We start from the raw sequence: 24,173 nt of genomic DNA, 5'->3' as shown, positions 1-24,173 counted from the left end.
CTTTGGTTGTAGTAAATTCTTCATGTGCTCTGCATAATACTTTCACATCTGTAGTTTTTTTCTCCTTTTATTTGTAAGTACATATATGCATGTATTGTTTGTAGATAATATTTAAATGCCTTTAACATATATTTAAGGGGTAACTTTGAGTATGACATGAGTGTTCTTATCCCCAGTGCACTCTTTGTACATTGTATGTGGGCATGAAAGGACGCCTGCCTGTTAAAGATGTACCTGTCAGTGCCCAGAGTGTGCCCAAGCTGAGCCAGGACTGAGTGCTGAAACAGGCTGTTGAGCTGTATGGAATTGTATACAAGCAGCATGATCTTAGCAAGAGGAATTGAACAGAAAGGAAATAGTGATTTTAAACCTCTTTCTAATGTGTGCTGATCACAAGAACAGCACAGAGAGAAGAGAAATAAGTATATTCAGCTCACTAGTGCTAGATATTACTTTGTCACTTTTCACAGGAGAGCATGTCCTACTCTCAGCTTTTCCATCCTACAAAGAGCAGCCACTATCTGGTCTTTTTAGCCATTGCACATACTGTGACAATCTAAGCAACTGACATAAAGTGTAAGAGGAAAAAAAGCCCCATAACAAACCAAACAGAAAATGAAGAGCAAGACATCATTTGAGTGATAATGCTGCTGTGTTCAGTGTATCTAACCATGACTTTACATACGTTGCTAACCTTAAGGTTTTAAGGAAATCTGCTGCATTTAATATGTGTTTCCCTGCATCTCCACCTTGTATTTCTCCTGGTAAAGAAAAGCATTTAAAAGTAATGAGAATATTAAAAAATAAATAGAAAATTGTTTGAGGACAAAGAGGATTTTAGTTTTTAATCCAAGATACTACTTTTTGGTTAGAAAATACGGTATTTTAAAACCCAGAAAGCATCAGATAATGAACTCTGCAGATGCAAAAACATTTAGTGTTTTGCTGCAGTATTTTCTTTGTTGTGGAGGATACTGCATCACAATATAATTCTCATCAAATATTGCAGTGGGTACAAATAGTGAAAATCCACTGTGATTATATTCTTTGGGTAGAATTTGCTGTTGCAGCTGTTTACGTATCTTCCAATTCAGACACTGGATTACTCTTTATAACTACAAATATTTAAAATGAAAAAACAATTTTTGAAAAATACTGGGTTTATCTATTTGTTTTGCCCACAGTAATTCTTTTATGGCTTAATAGATGATATTTTTTATACTATCACAAGTTCCTATGCATGTGTCTTGCACCAGTGTAAGATATAGGTTTGAGTGTGTCAACATTTCTGGTTTATCAATGAATAATCATCACTCCCTGGTTTTGACCACTCTTGAAATACTGTGTGTACCCTTTGTTCTATAAAACTAATATATGCTAATGGTTATCAGAGATTTAAAATTGTAAATGCTCACATACTATGGATAGTAATGAAAATTTTGGGACACACAACACTTGCAGAGATTTTCCTAGGCTATTTATAGTCTTGGGTCATAATAACAAAACATGCTTTAGCTTGATATTACTTATATTAATTATATTACTGTTCATTATTCTTATTTTCTATCGGAGTAAATTATTAGATTGTCAGAGGTAATTAATGCCTCACTATCCAAATGCAGATGAATTTGAAAAAAGATTTATGTGGGGAAGGAGTGAAGTAAACTTCCAACATATTTGTATTGACTAGAAAAAAACAGGATTGTTTTAAAATGTTTTTCAAAAGCTTTAACAAGTTTTAATACAGTGAGATTTTTGAGAAGCCAAGTTTTTATTTAAAAGCAATTTTAAATGTTTAAATAGTATTTTCTGCTCCTTTCTGCAACATTTTTTTCCTTCTGTCTGCTCTGCAATTTATTTTCAAAAGTGTTTTGATGTGAGTGTCAAGAGAACTAAAAGGCCTCTGAGGAGGCATTGTTTCTAATTACATACAGCCTATGAAGCAGGAACTACTTGCACTGTTCAGTCAGGATTAAAATTATCTCTTCTGGTTTAGTACCTCATAACTTTCGTACCATCAGCCTCAATCAAACCTAATCAGGGCCATGTGTCTTAAACCTTGAGTCACTAGCCTGTTCATGAAGACACTTGTTACTTTTTCATCTGTCAGCCATTTCTGTTACTAGTTTTACAAGACATTAATAAATATATAACCTTCATTTGTTGGTATTCTTTTTCTTTTTTGTTTATTTCTTTTCTGACATGTCATTTCACAGGCAGTCCAGAAAAGTGGAAAGATATAGCAGCCAAAAACAAACTAGGAAAGGCTCCACAACTGAAACAGAAAGGTAGGATTGCTGATAAATGAGTAAACATCTCTTACAATCAATCTGATCCCAGCCTTTGGAATATACCTCTAATATGACTTTTGAAGTAGAAAATCCATGACAGTACCAAAAGCTATGTTGTTGTAATTTACAGTATTACTTACTTTTTATCTCTGTTGTTAGCATTGCTTGCTGTGTTGCATACATAGGGATTTTTCCCCATAATTGCAGATAACCTCAATGGTAAAGACTTGCAGTCCGTGCATTTTTTGAGTCAAAATCTGAGACCCATTGCCAGTATCTTAATCTCTGTAAAATATAATTCAGAAATGTGTAGCTTATTCATTAGCATGGGACTAACTGAAATACTTATTTAGCTGAAATAAGAGCAGTGAGGAGGGCGAGATCCTGCCTTTGTCAGAAACAGATTTATGTTATCTTGATTAGCAGAGGAGCAATGTACATCTGTTTACATTGTGAGGGTTGAAAAACTTCCATGAGCAACACAGAAACATTTTTATTTTCGATGAAAATGCACCTTATGTAGAAAAACTTCAGAGGTTTTAATTTATTTTACTGCTTCAAGTCCCAGATTATTGTTCCTGATCCAAAAGCAATGGTTATATTTTCCTTGGTTTCAATTGTTCTATTGCCACAACAGGCCAGCTGCTTTTTAAATTTAGATCAGAGAAATTTAAACCAAGGACAGTTTTGCCACTGAGATCACTAAAACCATTTTTCTCCCGTTTTTGTTCTAACTTTTGATGAAAAAGAGGAGCCACTGGGACTGAGGTCCCCAGGGGCTCACGTTCTTGGTACCATTCAGACTGTATGATTAGAAAGCTTGGCATGAAACTGAGAAGGAAGGTAAGGTAGGAAAAAGATATTAAATAAATGGGAGGGGGAAAAGTGGGAGCATAAACATAACTAGAAAGTATGACAACAGAAAGGATAAGCAAGGAAAATAAAATATAGGAGATTCTTATGGCAAAAGGGCAAAGGCAGTGAGAGACAGTGCCAGAATACCAAAGAAAATCCCACAACACTTGCAATTGGACAAATAAGTATATCTGTCTGTGTTTACATTTCAAACCTGGTATTTCAGTCTGTGAAAGTCTTTCTTCTGCAGATGTTAAGATCGCTATATAGATCAAAAATGTATACCTCGGTCAATCCTGTTTACTCAAATTAGTGTTTTACACTAATCTCAATAAATGGAAGGTGTAAATCTTAATCTTGAAATACTTAGAATTTCAGACATTGCAAGTGTTATATGAAACTGATTTGAAAGGACCGTGTTTATGAGGTGTTATGCTGAATATATCAGTAGCATATGGGCTTCACCACTGAGGATATGCAAGTAGTTAAATTTATTAAAAAGACACATTTTTGATGCTTGGGAAATACATTTCTGTACTTAAAAGGCTCAGGTCTGAAATGTTGAGATTTTTTTTTCCTGGATATTTCAAAACTTTTATTTTTTTTCCCATAAAGTACAAGTAAGGATTTAAGTTATATTAGAAACTGAGAAATACTGCTACAGTGTCTATTTACAGAATTTATATGGGATTTAATGGATTGGAATTTGAACTTCAGTCATTTCTGTGTCAAGATAAATTTGGCACTGATATAGTAATGACTGTGGTCACCACCTTGTGATAGTGTTTGGGGGTGAGGGTGTTGTTCATTTGGGGGTTTTTTTTGAGTTTTGGGTGATTTTTGGTTTTTAAAGCAGTGTGAAATCACTTTTCACAGGTTATTAGGAAAACTAACAACACCAAAAACATCTGTTATATTTTTATTCCCAAAGTTAAGCAAAGTTACTAAAAGTATGAGTCCCCATAGCTACATGTTTTCTTTCTGGGAGAGAAAAGCCAGCTCTGATTTCTGATGAGCTTAAGAGCAGTGAACTGAATGCAACAAGAGTACAGGGAAACATTAATCATGCTGCTTCTTTTTATGTCTCCATGGTACATGGTGTATGTTTGTGTTTCCATAAAATGATTCACTGCTACTAACTGTGAGACACAAACGTCTAAATAAATCTGAGTTCTATAGCTTTGTATTTTCATAGATAGAATGTTGCACCAGTGCCAGAAAGTTTTGATGATAGGACGGATGACTAACTTTCTTGTCAAATGTCAAATATAACTCGATTATTTCTTCCTGAAATAGCCATTTCTGTCTTAGATTTGGTCTTTATTTTGCAATTTGCAGATCTTCTCAACTATTACCTAAGCAGATTACTGGAGTAAGATATCAGCATGCTATCAGCTTCTCTATAAAGCTTTTCAACATGCTATGCAATATTAAGTTCTCAATGCAATGTGATAGCTTAGGAAATGTACATAAAAGGGAAGGAGGAAACCTTTTCAGGATAGTTAACAGACCCTAACAATTCTTTTAATAATTTGATGAGAAAAGTCTTCAACATGGAATACATCATCTCTTCTGAAGGAGTAAAACTGGTCACATGAAAATAAAACATTTTCTGTGCTTGTGTGAGTGATCAAAACTGTGGTAAAAACTGGTTTATGCCAGTCCTAAATTTCAGCCCTAACTGGTCACCCTAGAAATTCCAGATTTTAGATTGCCTCTTCTATATGTTATGATAATGTTATTTAGAACCCTGTACCAGGAGTGTGCTGGATTTGTGATGATGCTGTCTTGTTCTTAGTTCTCTTTCTAGTTCCATAAGTGGTAGCATGTTTTATTTAGTATGTGCCACTGAGGCATCAGTCTGAAGAAAAAGGAATTTGAGTTTTCTCTGTACAGGTAGAGCTAGAACATGTAGGATTCCGCTGTTGATTGTCACCAAGTGAATTAATAGATTTGCTTCTTTCAGTGTTACCTGCTTCTGTGAAGAACGAGGATAAGATACACTTACACACTTGTTGTAGTCTCATTGCTTACCAGGTGTCCCAAACTCCCCCCCTCTCCATATTTACCTCATTTCTGTCTTGTTTCCGCAGTCATACACAAGCTTTTGTGTCCTGTACTCTTTTTTTTTTGGTCTCATTCTCCTGATCAGCCTTTTGCAGACTACTTCCTTTCACCAACTGATCCTTCTTCTAGGCCAGCAAGTCCTTACCTCCATTTTAGTTTTTCTCCAGTTCCCTTTTACCTCTGTTCTTCATTTGCACCACAAGTAGCATATTCATCTTAATGTAATACGCCAGTTTAGGCCTAATTTGTCTTCATTCCACTCTAGTGGAAGGGAACAGGTCTGTAAAAAGGGTATTTCTGAAAGAGCAGGACATAAGTTTCTGAGTCTCAGGAGAAGTGTTGGTTCTGTAATGGCAGGAGACACTCCTCCTAGTGCTTCGCTGGGCTCTCAGATAAATTCTGGGATATTTAACCTTTCAAATGAGAAAAATCAGAACTGAGAGCATGATGACTTTTTTAGATTTGGGCATTTATTCATAGCAAAAGCAAGAAAGCACTTTCTGGCACAGAGTAGTATCTATATTGACCTTATGGATGTTACAATGTTTAAACATCTGATAAAACAGATACTTAAAAGCTGATTGGATGCAATAGTTGGCATGGTTTATTCTTACAGTCAGCATGGAGAAACAGGCATTCTCAGAACTCAGCTCCTCTTTGTGATTGTAAGCATCTCTTAGAATCAGTGGAACTGGTCTCTACGAGAATGTTAACTGTTATTACCAGGGCAAACTAGGAGTTAAGCTAAAGAAGAGTTAAAGAGAGAGAATATAGCAAGGACAACAGAATCCTGTTTTTGTTGCATTGTGACTGGACTTCCACATTAAACTATTAATGATTAAATGGCTTTGAAACCAAACCTGTTAGTTTTCCTTGGTAGGCATCTGTATATTACCTCATATATACTTTTTAGGACAACTTTTCAATGTTTGATAGTCACAGGAACTAACAAGTCCCTTGGTTACTTTTACTGTATTTTATGTGAAAGTTGTGCTGGGTGAGTGAAGGGAGACTTTAAATGTTTGCAGAAATTTAAAAAAGCAAAACAATACAAGCAAAACAACAAACCAAGAACCGTAAAATGAAATGAAGTCACAGGAAACTGAAATTTCTGAAATAACAGCAGATGCAGTAGAACCATTTACAAAATGCTGCACTGTTGGGAAACCAAGGAAGAGTAAAAAGGCACAGTTAGAATACTTTGTCACTCTCCAAAGTTGAAATATTTCAGGTTATCTTATACTTGCAGTGTATGCAATTATTAAACTGCTAATAATTATGCTTTATTATACTAACATGATTGATCGTTGTTGATCAATATTGATCAGTATTGATCATTAACATGCATATGTTAATTGTCTTTTCATTAGAGTTCCTTCAGGACAGTATTTCTTGTTTTAGGGCAGCAGGAAGAGACTTAAATAGATTCCATATTTCAGACTCCTAAGCAAACCAAGGTATATGTGTTTACATATTGTCCTTTTTAGGGCACTATTTGAAATCCAGTTAATATTTTTAATAAAGATAAAAAGTATGTTTTAGAAACAGAAATGCTTTGTGGTAAAGCTAGGTGTTCAGAGCCTATCCTGTGCTTGTACTTACGTCATACATATTGTTAGCTTGTGTTTGCTGTGTTTAAGATGCAGCTAAAGTTTTTGGCCAACTGTCCTCTGTGCCATGGGGTTCAGCAGTTCCACAATTAGGGTCATGTGTATCTGCAGTGGTGAGTGTCCTGCAATTCCTCATTTTTAAAATGGATTTGCATTCAGAATTAATAACTTAGATCTGAAATGTCAACCCTGGTCCTGCAGCCAGGATTTGCAATATTCTTTGGTGGAGGGGGGGCATGTGAAGGTGTGCCTGGAGCTAACAACTGAACAGTTTCTTTTTGGCCCTGATGTTTTAGGGGTCTGCTACCATGTCTTTCTAGAAGGGGACTTCCAACCCCACGAACGACTGAGCAGCCAGTCATTAGGGGAAAACATCAGGCTCGCTCAAGGTCGAGTGAGCACTCTAGTATCAGACCCTTATGCTCTGTACATCTCCTAGCGCCCGGAGGGTCGGCACCACCTTCTCCACTTCTGACAAGGTTGCTATTACGTGTACAGCACAGCTTTCATGTTCTGCCTCCCAGGTGTCAGTGTGGTGTTGTACTTTCCTGAGCATACATGGCGCCTTCACTCATTCTAGCACTGTAGATTATCCTCTCTTCACAATATTTACACTTCTCCCATATCCTTTACGTCTCCTATCTTCACCATCCAGATGGTACTACTTGCTGTTGAACTTCAATAGTTATGCAATATAAGAGTAAAAAAATTGGCTGTGTTTTGTCCTCTCATTGTTGTGTTTTGTTCTGTTCTCTATCCATACAAAAAATATTGAAGTATTTTGCTTAAACACCATGCAGGAAATCACGTGCTGTTCACACAGCTAACTCTGATCTTACAGCCTTAGAGAAAGTCTGTTGGTCTACCTAATGTGAAAACCAGCTGCATTTGCTCAAGTGTTACTTTAAGTTGCAAGTTATCTACTTGCAATATTAGTGTAGTAGATAAACAGTGCTTATCCACTATAATGAGTGTGATAGTACTGTAACTAGCAAGAGCATTTTATAGGAAGTTCTTCCTCTCAGCACTCTGCTTCTTCTCATCTTTGTTTCAATTCCTTAAACTTTTTCCCTAATTATTAAAGGTGGTCCTACTTATTTTAAATGCAAACTTACCAGTTTTACAAAGGTGTTGGATCTATTACACTCAGATACTGTATCTATAAATAAGAAATCAAGTAGCCAACATGTTCTGAAATAGTGCTAGCTAGAATTCTGCTAAAGAGGTTCAGGACATTTTCTGAGGTAAGAGCATTAAAAATCTTGTTCCTTCTTTGTGCGCACACACACAAGCATCCCTTGTGCAATGCCAAGGTTAAAGGTCTTCCTCCTTCTTTGAGTTCGAGGAAAAACAACACAGTATCCCATGGAAACAGATACTTGCTGCAATTATTGCATCAGCACAAAGGGAATACAAAAGTTAATAAAAGTTAATAAAATACAGAGGCGAAATTTAGTATTGCCCTGGTACCAGTGCAGGAGAATATAGATAAATTGTGAGTCATAATCATAACTGGTTCGTAGAAAATTGCTTTTTGTTCAGTGGTTTGGTACTGGTACTCTATTTTAAAAAAAGCAAACAACAGAACTAAAGGAAATATTTCTCCTTAGTTGATAGAGAAATTAAACATGAGGCCTTGGAAGTTTACTAGATATCCAGACCTGAGCATGTGCATATGGAATACACCAAATGAAAATTTCTTCAAAGCCATCTTCAATATATGCAATTTTTGCCTTTTAAAAGTTCAGAATATGAAAATTCTCTTTGTTTGGCTTATTTTAGTTTTGTCTTAATTTCATTTGCAGGGTACACCAACAAGGAAGTCCCACACAGTCTCCTCCTGCAGACACATCCTTCAGCAGTCGCAGGGGAAGACAGCTACCGCAAGTTCCAATAAGAAGTGGCAGTATAGAGCAAGGTATCAAATAATGAGCTTACGATAGCTCAAACTCTTTGATTTCTTACTTCTTTTTACTTAAAGTCTACTTTCATAGCTATGTGTTCAGTGCTATAATTCTACCAATAAAGCAATAGAAGAGAATGAAAACCTATTTGTAGTCTGGTAAATCTTGTAGGATTTGACCGATGGAGTACTACACATGGTTTAATTGCCTTAATTTTCTAGTAACCATTTATGTTTGTCTACTTTAAAACTGCTGTCAGAGTCATGGTAGTCTCCAACACATATTTAGGTTTTTTTCAGTTAAAGAAATCAGGGGCAAATATTTTGACAACTTTTTGACAGTCTTATTCATTTCTTATTTTGTGATATATATTAATTGTTGTGCATGGTTAACAATAAATCTCACAAATCTGTTTTTCTTCTGGAGTTCATAGTTCAGTGATTAAATAATTAATATAATCACCATGGGGAGTATGAAAATACAGGTCATCAGCTCTTTTTTTCTTAAATGCTGATCTTTTCTGAAAAAGACAATGTAGATTTGGTGGTTGTGGAAGTTATTTTTTGCGTATTAATATCAAGTAGGTATGAATATTGTGCTTTCTTTTCCTAGCAGCGTGGTACACACAGAGCATGAGTTATTATGGTAAAATGAAATGGAAAAAATAATAATATTTGCACATTCAGGTTTTCTTTTGTGTTTGAAAAGCCTATTTTCACATTGACTACAATGAACAACTGAAAATGCCATGAACCACAAGGTTTTATTCTGTGGGGAATTTAAATAAATGCTTGTAATGCTGATATATTCTAGTGCCTTATAGAACTGTTGGCAAACTGCTTTCTGGAACAGACAGTGTTGCTGACCTTGATCTTCTTATCATGATAGTTTAACATAAGGGTTTTTTAGTCTGATGGCTTACATTAACATGCAGTCAGCTTTCATTAATTTTATGGTTTTGAGCTGTGGTGGCATTCCACACCTTCAATTAACACATATGAAAATGTATTCTTCTTTTACACATGTGCTTATTCTGCATGATCAATATACTAATACAAGTGAGTTTTATTCATTTTACACTTTGCATGTAAGTCGTCTCGTTTTGTAGTGGATCTAGGACTGTCTGGATTATAAACTAGTTGCAAACTACATTTACAGCTTGTATTTCTGCATATTAGTAAGCTGGGAGCTTTTTAGGGAAATATAATAAGTACTGAATTTCAAATTATGTCATGTTTCTGCAGTTTCAGAACTTCGTACAATATATAATGATGATTCAGCACATAATTTTTATGTTGGCTTTCCTTTGGGTATTCATCTATCATTTTCTGCTTCTCTTGCTAACTGGTGTGTTGAGAATAAAATACTGGTTTATGTTTTGTTAAAAGACATTCGCAATGAATGTAGAAGTTACCACAAAAATTAGTAGAGATGAGATGTATGTAGAAGAAGAAAGAAAAAATGGAAGTTGAGTAGAAGGCTTCTCAAGGTTTAGGAAACTGATGATACCATGAACATCTGTAAAGTGGTGCTGTTTCATTGGACTCTTATGTACACTTGTGGTTGATGTGCTTGCATCTTAAGTATAAAATGTACAAGTAGGATATGACATATTGTTTATTTTGTTGTTACAAATCATACCACGGCTGTCAGTGTGACTGTATCACAGTATATGGAAAAGAAGGCCAAGGAGATTTCCTTCTCTACATAGTACTTTGGTTTTGTCTAAGTGCCTGCCTTGTCCTCCTGAAGGAGAGGTTTTCTCATGTAGCCCATGGTTAACACTATGCTCAAGCTGAGAGTATATTTGCAGAGGAGTACTAAATTAAATAGATTTTATAAAATATTTTTAAATTATTTTGTCAGTATCTTCTGAAATAAATATGATAGTATGTATCAACTTTCTCCTACTGTAAGATTTTAAAGTCAGTGAGGATACAAGACCAAAGTATTTGCTCTGATTTACAGTATCAAGTTTTAGTATCAGTTTCATCTCTTTAATCCCTGTCAAATGAGTATCAGGGTCAAACGGAGTGACTAGAAGTGATCTGACCCTAATGTAGGATTGAATGCAAACAATACTGAGGTCTCTGAAAGATTTCCATTAACTGTGCTTGGAATTTAATTGTGTCCTAAATTATTTTAATTTACAGTAAACATGAATATAGACAATGTAAAAATCTATTGCTGTATAGAAATGTTAATAGGGAGCATTTCGAAATGCATTTTCCTCATTTATAAATAAAGCTACTTCTGGGTGGTCAATATTGTCATCCTGTATTTCAAGGAAATCCTATATGTATACCATCAGGTATCATTGTTATAGTAAAGTTCTTCTTTAAAATCTCTATATTGTCAGGAGGGTTGAGTACACATCTAAATATATGCATGTATGAATCTATATCTGTTTTACAAATCACAGTAATTGCTGTAAAGAGATTGAATATCTATTTCAAGAGTTGGCTTTTTATATCCTGTATGTGTATTCAGAAGGCACAGAAAAGTCCAGTAAAGTGATTTTATTACTCTGTAAAGCTCTCACTATGGAACACATGGGAGTGAATGAAGGAGCAAGAGACTGGTAGTGAATTTTATCTCAGGGAACAGAGTGATATTTTAACTCTTAATCTTGAATTATATTTTTATTCCCATCCTTTTATCTTTATTTCTCAATTGTTAATTATTATATTAATTGCTTATAAGGCTTCTTTTAGGACTGACATTGCATCTGGGACATTCCATTTTGTCATCATCAAGTTCAGAACTAGAAAAACTTGGTTATTTCCATGTCTCTACCAGATTATGCTGTTTTAGGTATTGCTGTGGTCGGCAGTTTGAGAATCATAAAAAGTCAACTTGTGAGAAACCAAGCAAATTTAAGAAGGTCCTTATCAATAGATGCACTTTCTTTAAAAAAAAAAAAAAAAAAAAAAAAAGGCATAGGAGTTATTCCTACCGTGAACAAAGTAGTGGTCCCTACTCCATTATGGAAATCGGGTCAGTACTACTGATCAGGAACAGAGGAAAAAACCTTAAATGTAGAGGAAGAAAGTCCAATTTAAGGACTAAAACCCGAGAACAGCATAATTGTGCAAAGTACCAAAAAAAGGCTTATTGGTAATTATGTTCTAAAGGGGATAGCAGCTTTGCCTCGTTTTAGGGTGGGGGAGGGAGGTAGTTATTTTGACTTGGAACAGTTCTAACTAAATGTTCTTAGCAACTCCAGTACATGCAGACTTTTTGACATGACTACAGTTAAGATTGTAGGCTTCTGTAATTTATAGGCAATGTGACTTTTATTTTAATCCCAGTGACATTAAAGGAAGACGTGGCTGTGTACGTTCCCTTTACAACCCATCAGCAGTATTTCCTAGAGTGCAAGACACACTGGGATGTTATTGCAACTAAAGGCTTTGAGATGCTTAGATATTGAAAGTTAGTCTGGTATAGATGTGTCTGTGTGTTTTCAAAAAGTCATGATTTAGTAGTCATCCTAACTTATGCTACCTGGGAAGCAGTTTTTCTTTCTTTTGTTTTAACTGATAATTTTATAAAAGGATGTAATAATTTCAAGATTTTTAGTCACTGAGCCAAAAGTAGTGAAATTCTAAGCCATGGTAAGGACAATGCTGTCTTCTCAATATGCCATCCTGTGCCAACCTGTAAGGGGTTTACATTAGTGTTTTTTTCATTTGCATCATGTTTGAATGGAACCGTGCAAATCACTAAGAGTGGAGGGGGTTCTGCATTAACTTTGTATTTCGACTGTTTCTATAAGAACTTTGTTATGTAGTGGCATGGTTTTTAAATGATACTTTTGTACAAAGCGTATTTCTGCGATCTTCACTCAGTGCGTCCTCTGTAATTGCAACTATCCAACGTCACAGGAATTCTTGCCTGATTAGGACTTGAGGGTGGGTCTCTACACATCTTTATGATGGTTAATCATAGTATTTATAAAGGAAATAAATACGGCCTTAAGATCTGTAGCATTTTTCCACACTCCTTTTTAGCTGCGGTAGGTAATATTAGGGATAATATTAGGAAATCTAGCAAGTGAATAAGAAAAAAACTTATTATGTACTATTAAAATTTACAAACCAGCAAGAAAAATGTGCAATGGTTGTACTGTAGAAACAATCTTTAAGAGCTAATATGTACAAAACAAGTCTTTTTCCTTGTATCTGCTTCTATTTGGCTCTTCATAGCATGATTTTTTTTTCATAGCCTTGACAATGTGGTTTCAATGATTTCAGAAGTCCTATAATGAGAGTAAGGTTTGTGATAATCAGCAGCCTGTTTACATGTGAAGAGCATCTGTAAACATAACTGAACTAGAGTGGTTCTGTGCGTTTCCAGTGGTGTCTGTTTATGGCAATAGGCTCTATGCAGTGACCTTTAGGAAAGCAAAAGTGTGACCAGCATTAAGCATTGCTGTATCTTAGCTCATATTAAAAATGCTGCATAAGTTTTCTACATAGCTTGCATGCAGGGTGAAGTAAGTGTGTGTGTGTGTGCGTTGCTGCTTCATGAGGGAAGGCTATCCTGAAGACTCTACTGGTACTGAATGGGGATTACTTGTATAAAGTTCATATGTATAATATATGTACAAATCTTTAATGGAAATCACAACATAGAGGAATGAAGTGTTTTGATGTCCAGTGTTTCCTTTTAACAAATAAGAATTGAAATTTCGTACAGAAAATCAATGTTAAATAATACATTTTATATTTCGCCACCTTAAGATCCTAGAAAAAATGAATAGCTAGTTAAACCATTTTTTGTATATGTACTTGATCACTGAAATGTCACTGAGATGAGAGTATGGCTTGAGTAATGGTAAAAGATCAAACCCTTTCAGTTAAAACCTTTTTTAGATCCATAAGTGTAAAACTTGAATGGCAAAAGAAAAAGAACAAATAATTTCAATTTTATATTTTAGTCTTTTAGCATTGTTTGTTTTGTCTTCATATTTCTTGCTTTATTTTGAAATCTGTAGGTGTCACTGCATATTTTGAGGCAGCTTGTGGAATCTTTTACTTACACTAGAGAGGTTTTTTTCTCAACATTTCTAACTCTTGCAAATTATTTCAAGCCTCATAAGCTTTTATGTTATTCTTAAAGACTGATTTTTAGTGGCCCAATGGTTATTGAGTATTATAAATTTTAGTTAACGGGAGATTATTTTGTAACACTCATTATTGCAGAAAAGGCTTCAGAATCTCAAACAGGGTTCCTGCTGTTCTGAAGTGAGAATGACAAGTAAAGCAATGTTAAGGTTTTTTTGTAATTTACAAATTTGGTTGTGACAATACTGCTTGAGCTGAATACTGAAAGAGTCCACAATCTGGATCTCAGTAACTTCATTGTTTCTCTTACTTTTGAAGAAAAAGTCATAAACTTTATTATTTGTCATGGTCTATCATTTTAATTTCCTACATTACTTTTACATATGCTGGAGTGCTGCCTACTGTACGTGCCATTGTCACATGTAACACATTTCTTTATCTAACTTTAAATTTGCTGATTTCTTTTTCTGTTTCCATCATTCCGTGCATTTAAATCATTGAAGAGCAAGAGACTTTAAACTCTTCTTCAAAAGGTAAATATTTATGTCATTTTTTACAAATGTTTGGCAACTGTGAACACTGGCTTTTTCCTCAATATATTCCATGTCAGTATATAGTATTTAGTTAATAGTGTTTAACAGGTGAGAAGGTTTTCTTAAAGATCAATAAGCTATCTGATACCCCTGTTTAGATTCTGAAAATGGTTTCTCTTGTGATTTCTAATTTTCCTATTGAAATGCAATACACTGGATTTAGAGGAGTAGTTATGGTATTTTACATTTTACATCAGAAACTGCCTGATTGAGTTAAAATCACTCAAAGACTTAAAATTTTGCCTAACCTGCTCCTGAGCTATGCACATCTGCTTCTAATGATGCAGCCATGGCTCTTGGCACCTACAAAGGATGTTTCATAGGTCTGGGCTTAGTAATAGTTGAAGGTGATGCTGGCCAGAAACTATCCTTTGAATGCAGACAGATTCTGAAGAATGATCTGTGTTTTAATTGCATGACAAGCCCTTGACACTCAGAAGTCAGTCATGTTGTAGAGCAGGTTTCTGGGATTGATACACAGTACTCACCTCCTATTCACTCGACCACCTATGAATTCTCCATGTCTGTGCTGATACCAGTGAACCAGTGAGTTCAAACAACAATTCTGTCCCACAGAGTGGAAAGTGCAGTCTCTTGTGTCCCTATCAAGACAATGATGCAGATAAGTCATTTTTTTTTTTTTTTCTTCTTTTTGCTGAAAGTAGGAGTTACCTCAAAATCAGAATGAAGCTTGGAAAGAAAAAAAAATTAGAAAATTAATTCCTTTTAATGTTACCAGCAAAATTATATGCTGCATAAATATTGATAGCACAGATTAAACTTTTCTGACCTCTAGTCCTAAGTCCTGCAGATCTTGGGAAATTATGACATGGACATCTGGACACAGGCTTTGCTGGGTTAAAGCCAAATTGTGTTGAATCAGAGTATCTCCTACAACTTCTTTACTTTCTGAAAGAATGAATTCCCCTGATGCATTCATACTTGCTCAGGTAAAAATACAGCAGCTCTTCTGTTAGCTACGGACTCCAACACCCATTCCAATACTCAGGAGTATGTTTTCATGATAATGTTTTTTATAACCTGGAGACTCTATGTATTTTTTTTAAAACCCTTCATCCTCGTCCAACACCAGCATGGGTTCTCTCCCCTGTGCGGCACAGCCAGATCTCCAGTGAATTCTCCCCTGCACTCTCATATCCCTTCCACACTGCACCAGGGGATTCTCCCATCCAAATCTCATCACTGCTTTATTCCCCTGCCTTTGTGCTGGGCATTGGTTATGTGTAGTTTCTTTTCCAGCTTCCACCTCTCACTTCCTCAAACCAGATACTGGTTTTTTCCCCGATTCCTATCTGGAGAGCATCTAAGCAGCACAGAGAGATGAAGCTCCTGTTTTTTGCAGCATAAAAAAAATCTATAGGTACATAACTCTAGGCTGCATTGTAGCTGTAGCTGTTTGACATTGTTCAACTTTTCTTCTTAGTATGAAGACTGAGAGTGAAGAATAGGTCAGATCTCTGTTGGCTTCTGACATAAGTGCAGTTCCCAGTTTCAACTTATTTTTCAGTAGCTTCCTTAGGTAAGCAAATATTTTTTAGACTCTCCCTTGAAGTTTGCACCATAAAGGCTGTGTGTTACCTGCTGGTAAGGGCTATGGCCATTTGAAATTTTTATGCTTATTTCTTCTTGTTCAGTAGCTTACTCGAGCAATTAATAGTGCAGGTAAGACATGAACGATTTCCAAATTGTATTTTTTGCCTACTTCTCCTTTCTGTCTTGACCATCTTGAACAGAAATATGAACTGCCTAAAGTGCAAATTCTGTGTTTGTTGCAGACATCACAGAAAACGGTATAGCCTGCGCTAAGGCATCCATAGGTTTTCTGTGGTCTAGACAAGACCAATATGGATATCAGTTGATCACAGACTCTGTAATAGCACTAGTTATTCTTGGTATTAAGCCCATACTTGGGTTTGAGCCACAATGTACATTTAGAAGGGTATGTTAACTTAATAACTGCAAGTGATGGAAAATGGTTCCTGTGTTTAACCACCTGACACGTCTTAGTATTTACATGTTTATCTGACTTTATCTAACTTTTTCGTAGCTACTGGGCATTGTTATACCTGTATCCACTAACTTGAAGAGCCTTCTACCATTAGAAATCTTCCCACGATCAAGTCATATTTGCCTTCTTTTTAATTTCTTAAATCTGTTTCTTCAAGAGCGTGTCCTGGATTATGTATAATTCTCATTACTTCTCCTTAAATAATTTTTACCAACAGTATGCTTTGACTTTCCTTAGATAAATTGAGTGTCTTCCAGTTTCCATGTTGGTTTGTTTGGGTTTTTTTAGTGTCCTAAAACTCCCTATCTCTGTATGGCTTTTCAGCATTTGTTGTTCTTTTTTAACTGTAAAGACTCACTTTCATGGACCTTGCCAAAATTTCCCTCCTCCTTTCTTGCTCTATTTGCTAGTTATCAACAAGTCTCCATTTCCTTTTCCTGGAGATAAATTTGTAGCATGTACAGCAGCTTGGTTTTGGGTGGAAGGTGGTTTTTCTGGGAATTTGGTGATGGCTGGTAACCCAAGATGGTGACGTTACTACATGGGAGGTAGTTTCCATGCTAAAACAATTCTAATCCTTATTTCCAAATAAATGAGTGGGTTTGGTTTAGGTGTTTTTTATTGTCAAGATTCAAAGCTTTCCAAAGTCTATAGAATGTAGGTCTCTTTAATGGCTGTTGTAATGTGAAAGGTAAACTCAGGAATTAAAAAGGAGAGCTGTTCCTTGCTAGTTCAGTATTGCTGCATGTAGTGCAGTCCTTACTTGAAAGAGCTCACATACGTTTCATACGTGATGCTATGAGCTTACTGGATAGGTGTTTATAGCAGTATGCTGTTTAAGAAATTTTGCAAATAATATAAAGTTTAGTTCCTCTTTCGGACTTTTAAGTAGGGGGAACTTAAACCTCAAAATTACTTCATTTTCTTTTGCACTGATCACTACTGTTAGTGCAGCTTTTGTAGCTTTCACTGATTTTCATAGAGTGGGTTTGTTTATACCAATGAAGGTTGAATTTATTTCAAAGTCAGATTTCATGTGTTGCTAGGTTCAGATTCTAGATTCTAGCCAGGTCTAACCTCTCTATCAGTGAAACAGCAGACAGGAGTCAAAATGAGCTCATAATTCTTCTCTGAGGAGAAAAATAAAGATGAGGACTGTCAACTAGCTAACGCCATCAGATGTAACTTTATAAACCTTGCCATAGTGCTAATAATTTAAAAGGGGAATATAAATTCTTAGTAAAGAGATAATGTCTTGGCGTAACTAAGAAATGGCCATCTCCATTAAGAAAAAACAGCTGGTGGCCTGTCATAATTTTCTCTGAGGGCAGATTGCAGGCTGAAAATGAGAGTGCTGTAGCTGTTTTCTGTAGTTTATTCCCTATGTCCTCTAAGTTAATGTATTATGGATTTGCATTTTTTTAGACAATCAAAGAAGAGCATATGTTTTATAGATTATCAATAAAATAAGAAAATTACATTCCTTATGATGGGAACATTTACCAAGAATTGCCTTTAAATTAACCAAATCTTTTTTATCACAAGAATTACAAGCAAGTTTTTAAATTACTTTATGAGTAAAAAACCGCAGCTATTCCAGTATGTGCATATATTAAATTGTTCTTTTACTAATACCATGGTCACCTCTGCAAAGACTGGAAATCCAGATTTGTAGTTGCACTTCCAGCATATAGCATATTTAGAATCCTATAAGATCTGTTATTAATTACAGTACAGGGTGCACAGTCTTCACAAGGATGTTTCTTGAATGATGTTTGAGGAAGAGACCCAGGAGGAGCTGATGGACCTACTAACCTATGGGATAGATGGTCTTACTCTTTGTAGACTGTGTCTCTTTTGAATATTATTCACAGTGGAAGCCAGATGGGACTTAGCAGTGGGTTGAGAAATAAACTGAGTAATACCTAAGGAAACTTTGATGGAAACCACATTGGGCAGTTAATTTTTGGTAGCTTACTGTGGTGGGTTGACTGAAGCCAGCAATTAAAACATCCACCATGCACTCACTCACTCACTCACTCCACCTTCCACAGTAAGATGAGGGTGAGAATTGTAAGACTAAAAGTGAGTAAGTCTTGTCAGCCAACATAAATATAGTTTAACAAGTGAAGAGAAAAATTTTAAAAAAATAACCCAACAAACACACCACCAAGTGATACAAAAGCAATCATTCACCACCTCCCACAAGCAGACAAGTTCCAGCCAGTCTCTGAGCAACAGCTACCTTGGAAAGGCTACCTCCAGTTTTATTGCTGTACAGTACAGAACATCTCTTTGGTCATTTGGGCTCAGCTGTCCCAGCTGTTTGCTCTCCCAGTCTCCAGTCTTCTTGCTGGGGGACAGGCAGCATGAGAAACAGAAAAGGCCTTGGTGCTGTGCAGGCACTATTCAGCATTTGCTAAAACACTGATGTGTTATCAACACTCTTTTAGTCCCATGTCCAAAACTCAGCACCATTAGAGGCTGCTGGGAAGAAAATTAGCTCCATCCCAGCCAGACCCAGTACACTGGGATTACAGGAGTCAGACCAGCTAATAAATATATTAATAGAGTTGAAGTATAAGATTTTTATTCCATTTGTATGTCTGTCTTTTCTCTCCTGCATGGCTTGATTGTTTATGTACATAATTGTTGTACAACCTTCATATGGTTTACATAAGAAAACCCACTGTAGTGAAAGCTTTGGTTCTAAATTGGCACTCCCTATATAAGCAGTCTGCTTAATGAGTTCTCTTCTTTCAATTACTTCTTATACTGATTGATCTCACATCTGAATCAGCAGCTCTTGAAGATACGAGAGGGATCGCTCTTTCAAGCATGACCTGTGACACCAAAGGGAGTAACATGTTGACACAACTGATACTGGTGGTAGTTTTCCCTAACTACTAAATTCACATGTCTGTGGTAAATCTTCATATTTTGAATTCTAGAGCCTCTGTATTATTTAGAGGTTTTGTGATTACAGTGCTTCAATATGTAAATTACTGTGTAGTCCTACCTCTCTAGAGTTCCAGCAGAAGCACTCTGTAAAAATTGATGTCCTAAAAGAAAGCAGAACCAGATTTTTCTGAGAGTCAGGCTAAGTTATTTAAGTAATGTTTATGTCAAATTTTTGTTACCTGTGGTAACCAGCTGTGTTCCAAGAAAGTAATGTCATCGTATGGTGGTGTCACCTATGGTTGTTACGCATTCTGCTGATGTGCTTTTTGCTCCTGTCTTAGGTTTTTTTTCTGCTTCTTGTGACTGAAATGTGAAGAGTGTGCAAGGCTACTTATCAGGCAGACAGAATTTTCCATCACATTGAGCTAGATACAAAATACGTACTGATGTGCATGGTAAACAAACCTGAAAGGAAAACAGTTGTCTTTCCTAGAGCAAACTTACATTTCACACAGTTGCTTGCTTAGAAATACATTACTAGCTAATTAGTAAGCTAAATACATTTTACTTCATTCAGAAAACTAAATTTCTCCATTGAGAACTTAGTTTTACTTCACAGTCCATATTAATTGTTACCATGTTACTTTATATAATGGTATCTAGTGGTGCAAAACAGAACATAAGCATGGGGTGAAGGCTAAGAATTTAAACATAGTGAAATTCAAGCATTACTGAGTTAAGGTTGAATATTCACCTAATCTTGACTGCAGTAGTTTGCATTAATAGTCACTGATTTAGCATCTCATTACATAATAGAATATCCTTTCTCAGAAATTGTGAGTATTACAGAGTATGACTCTTTCATAGAAATTATTTTGTAAAACACACAGTTGACAGGATGCAGCACCCAAGAGTCACACAATGAAAGGGTTATTTTTTAGAGTAACTGTAATCTGTGCACCGTACACATATAGGGCTAAATTTTTAAAGGGGTCTCAATTTTCCCTCTGAATTTACATCCTCAGTCTATTTCACACATGTATGATAGGATTAAGATATCTGAGTTTTTGACTTCTGTCACTAATTGATATATCTTAATCCTTTAATCTCTGTCGGTAAAATAAGAGGCCATCTTTAAAAATTTCACCTAAAGTGCTCAATTTTGCCTTCAGATACCTCCATGCAACTTCCATTGAAGTAATTGGAGCTGTGCCTGCGTATCTGATGGTGGATCTGGACTCATTGCAATTAAGGTACACATTTACCGACATAATTAGTCATCTGGAATAATCGCTGGGCCTAGTGTGACATTCTGCATGTGCAGAATTCCCTAGATTGGACCCTCTGCGTGTGGGAGATGGAAGATGATGATGATAACTTTATTTTTTGCCTGAAATTTGTAGCTGTAGCGGAACTTACTGTCATTTGCTGTGTTTATTTTTCTGTTTTAAATGAGAAATATGGAAGGAGGACATGAAAACATATTTTTCAAAGTGATGTCTTTGTATATTTTTTTCATACCCAAGCAGCGCACAGACATTCCATGATTTCCACAAAAAAGTTATGGGTGGCACGTGCGTACACAATTGTGATTTGTGCAATGGCACGAGATGAAAATATCCACCCCTAAGTGTACTGCCCTCTTTTTGTATCTTTGTGCTTGCAAAGATGTGTAAAACTCAGACATGATAACATTGGTACCTCCTAATTCACAACACAGATTTGTAAATTACATGGTGGTGTAGCTACTTTCCCCTAATTTAAAATTCACAGTATCTTGTCATTTATTTAATGCAGCTTTTAAGTAGGTGTATCTCTCCTGTCACTGGTCTGGGGAGGGGCCGTTTACAATAATCTTGTCTTCTAAGACTGTATTGTTTTGGAGAGAGTCATGGTTGACCCAAAAGTAGAAGATTTTGCTGAGGTTTCCCCAAATAAAACACAAGCCTTAAATTTGTAACCACACAAAGAATTCCAAATAAAAGAAGTTGTTCTGGGATGTTAAACCTGTTAAAGGGCAATTAATATAGGGAGTTCTGTGTTTTAGAATAGTGACTGATGAATATATGGGTCTAGTTCTAGAATTGTTAAAAAGTGCCCATTTTCAAGGTATTGTTTTTATTGGTTCTCCTTTGCATTTATAGGGCTATCAAGGTCATGAATGACAGAATATATAGTTCCATCTGAAAATTATCCACTACCACAATAGTTACCTTATTTTAAGGAAGCCTTAGACCACGGGCTTTCACACCACTCTTTCCATTAGTGCAAGGTCATCCTCCTGTGGCAAGCACAGCCAATATTAATTGCCATAACTTGTTTAAATCGAAGAAGATCCTCTTTGTATCACCATAGCTTCTTGGAGGTTTAAGGTTAGATTTCTTTTTTTAAACAAGCGTTGTCATAGTGAAATTGAAACGCAAGAATAAATAATTTCTTTGGCATGGAAGTGAACATTACAGAGCAAAGTAGTGCTTTTGTAGGACTTTTTATAATAAAAAAATAAAGATTTTAGAAAACTACCGTATTTTTTACTATGATTGTTTGAATGGAGAAATAATTCCTCTCAGATACCATCTTTATCTATGGTAAGCAGTTATGTTTTAAGATAGTAGTAGGATTTAATTACTTTAAAAATAAATTTTAGTACTTCTTTAGTGCATTAATTCTTCAAATGCTACTGTAGTATTTTCTACATAAAAGGAAATGCACGTTTAGGTGATCAAGCGTTTATGTCCCCTGCATCCAGAATATGTAACAGGTTTATAATGCAGCCTATTGCCTAAATTCTGTCACTCTTTTCCTATCTGTTGCACCAGCTTGATTATGTGTAGGAAATTGGGATGTCTGCCCAATTTCGGGTGAAAACTCTCACAATGGAAGTGGTTGATTTCTTGACATTAGTGTTCCTTTGTTCTTTGTTTACACCCTGCTTGTTCTACATGTTTGTACCTTTCTTTGTTTTGTTGAGATGGAAATAAGTTAAAATTGTTGCTAAACCGTTTGTTTTTCCAGAAAGGTTTTCACTATTTTTTAATTGGTTTTCATTGTGTGTTTTTGCAGCAAGCTTAGTAGTGGAGGAGCGAACAAGACAGATGAAAATGAAAGTGCACCGTTATAATCAGACATCAGGGTCTGGTTCTAGCCAAGAACATGAGCGTGAGCAATATACCAAGGTAAAGTCAGTAGTATTGAAATGATACTTTGGATTAAAAATTGACAGCATAAACCTGTTTATTTAAAATATTTTATAACCCTCAAGAACACTGTGTTATAAAGCCTGACAGAAATTTCCTTGAGTAGTAGTAACCTTTTAACATCATTTTTTACCCACATCTGATGTGAGTTAGACTTAGTCTTCGTTGTCACCTAAAATGAATCTGCAAAAAGCAAAATGCTTCACAACTAATTCAGGGAAGAAAGATCCTTTAGCAGCCATTAAAAAAAGCAGTGTGTCCTCTAGTTTAGGAAGTCCCTGGCTTGGAAATTCCTGGAGGCTGGAAAAGTGGGCCATGACAGCGTCATTGTATATTGGCCCTACTCTCTTCTTCTTCTCTAAGCTGTTGCTCTTGTCTGACATGTAGACAACTAGGCAGAATTAGATCAAGTCCCATGCAGCTTTTCTCATATTTATGTAGTTTTTTTACATCCTCATAATGTCATAGCTAAAGTATTTCCTTTCTTGAAATACATACTGATTGCTTTGATCTCTTTTTCTAAAAGTGTGAAGATTTGCTCTGATAATTAAGAGTACATGAAATTACATGAATGAAATTATAGAGAGGGACCTTTTTTTTTGTTTTCCTTGATAATGCTAAAATTATATCCCACAACCTGGTAAGTTTAAACTGCATAGGCTTCTGAGCAGAGCGCTGAAAGTGCCTTGCACATCTGTACTGCCACTTCAAAGTCAAGCTGTGCAGGGCTGGAGCTGAAGATACTTTTACCTTGTGACATGTTTCTTCCTCCTAACAGAGCCGGAACATTTGCTGAAGTCAGGGAGGAAAACATAGTTAGAACCTATGTTTCTTTTTAGAGATACACCACTGTGTTGGTGTAGGCAAAGTAAAGGATAGGAACAAAACCAGTGGTAACTGTGTTGTGTGGGAAGCAATCCTGCAATTCTGTCCCAGTGCCATTACGAGTTACGTATCTTCAACGCGTGACCACAGGATGGCAGTATGAATGTAAAAGTCCACTGTAAAAAATTCAGACACACACATAGCAACTATGTGGGTTAAAAATAAGGTCTCAGAATAACAGCAGTTGGAAGAAAATCACAGCTTTTGTTTATTTTGACTTTTGTGCTTTAAGAGCTACATTTTAAAGACTGCCTTTCCATCCCTATAACTAAATGCTTGTGGTTTTATTTCTATGTTTTAAAAGACAGGAGCCTTCCAATTGGTGAACTGCTGCCATACAGAAAATGACAAACATTGCCAAGCTACCTAAAGCTGCAAACATCAGAATGCCCCTGGCATGTGTTGCTGTGGTGCAGGCAATGAACTTTCTGTACCTGTCCCTCCATGGTCACCTCCCTGTTTTTCACAGAATCAATCCATGCTCCTGGAGTCACAGGTCAAAATAATGGTGAAGTGAGATATTCAGCAGAAACAAAACCAGAAATCTGCTTATGAATGGCTAAACAGGCAACTGGGCATCTAACTTTTAGTATCTAATAAATTTGAAAGATTTGTTCAAGATCTTATTGCAGTTAAATATGGAGACAAATTTAGTAAGTATGTTTCTTTTTTGAGACATAGAACTTAAATGAAATAGTTCTCAAAGGGAAGAGAAGTAAGAGAAACAAGACTTTAGGTCCCCAGTTGCCAAACTCTGGGTTGTCAGCACTAT

General features: G+C 35.9%; 1 protein-coding gene across 50 annotated transcripts in view; it reads left to right on the top strand.

The window, feature by feature from the left end:
• The window catches only part of RIMS1 (regulating synaptic membrane exocytosis 1), a 319,116-nt gene that overhangs the window by 230,734 nt on the left and 64,209 nt on the right, over positions 1 to 24,173 (top strand). For 18 of the 50 annotated variants that reach the window (XM_051615426.1, XM_051615419.1, XM_051615412.1 and 15 more), the window contains 4 exons: positions 2,217 to 2,288; positions 8,629 to 8,741; positions 14,300 to 14,329; positions 22,383 to 22,495. In XM_051615426.1, coding sequence (XP_051471386.1) covers positions 2,217 to 2,288; positions 8,629 to 8,741; positions 14,300 to 14,329; positions 22,383 to 22,495 — 328 coding nt within the window. Of the gene's footprint in view, positions 1 to 2,216; positions 2,289 to 7,119; positions 7,303 to 8,628; positions 8,742 to 14,299; positions 14,330 to 22,382; positions 22,496 to 24,173 lie in introns of all 50 variants that reach the window. The other 32 variants (XM_051615425.1, XM_051615437.1, XM_051615430.1 and 29 more) reach the window with 6 other exon arrangements.

Source organism: Apus apus, chromosome 3 (assembly GCF_020740795.1).
Source record: "Apus apus isolate bApuApu2 chromosome 3, bApuApu2.pri.cur, whole genome shotgun sequence".
Classification (NCBI taxonomy): Eukaryota; Metazoa; Chordata; class Aves; order Apodiformes; family Apodidae; genus Apus; species Apus apus.
Note: the sequence above shows the minus strand (reverse complement) of the source record. Positions and strands in the feature narration are given on the sequence as shown.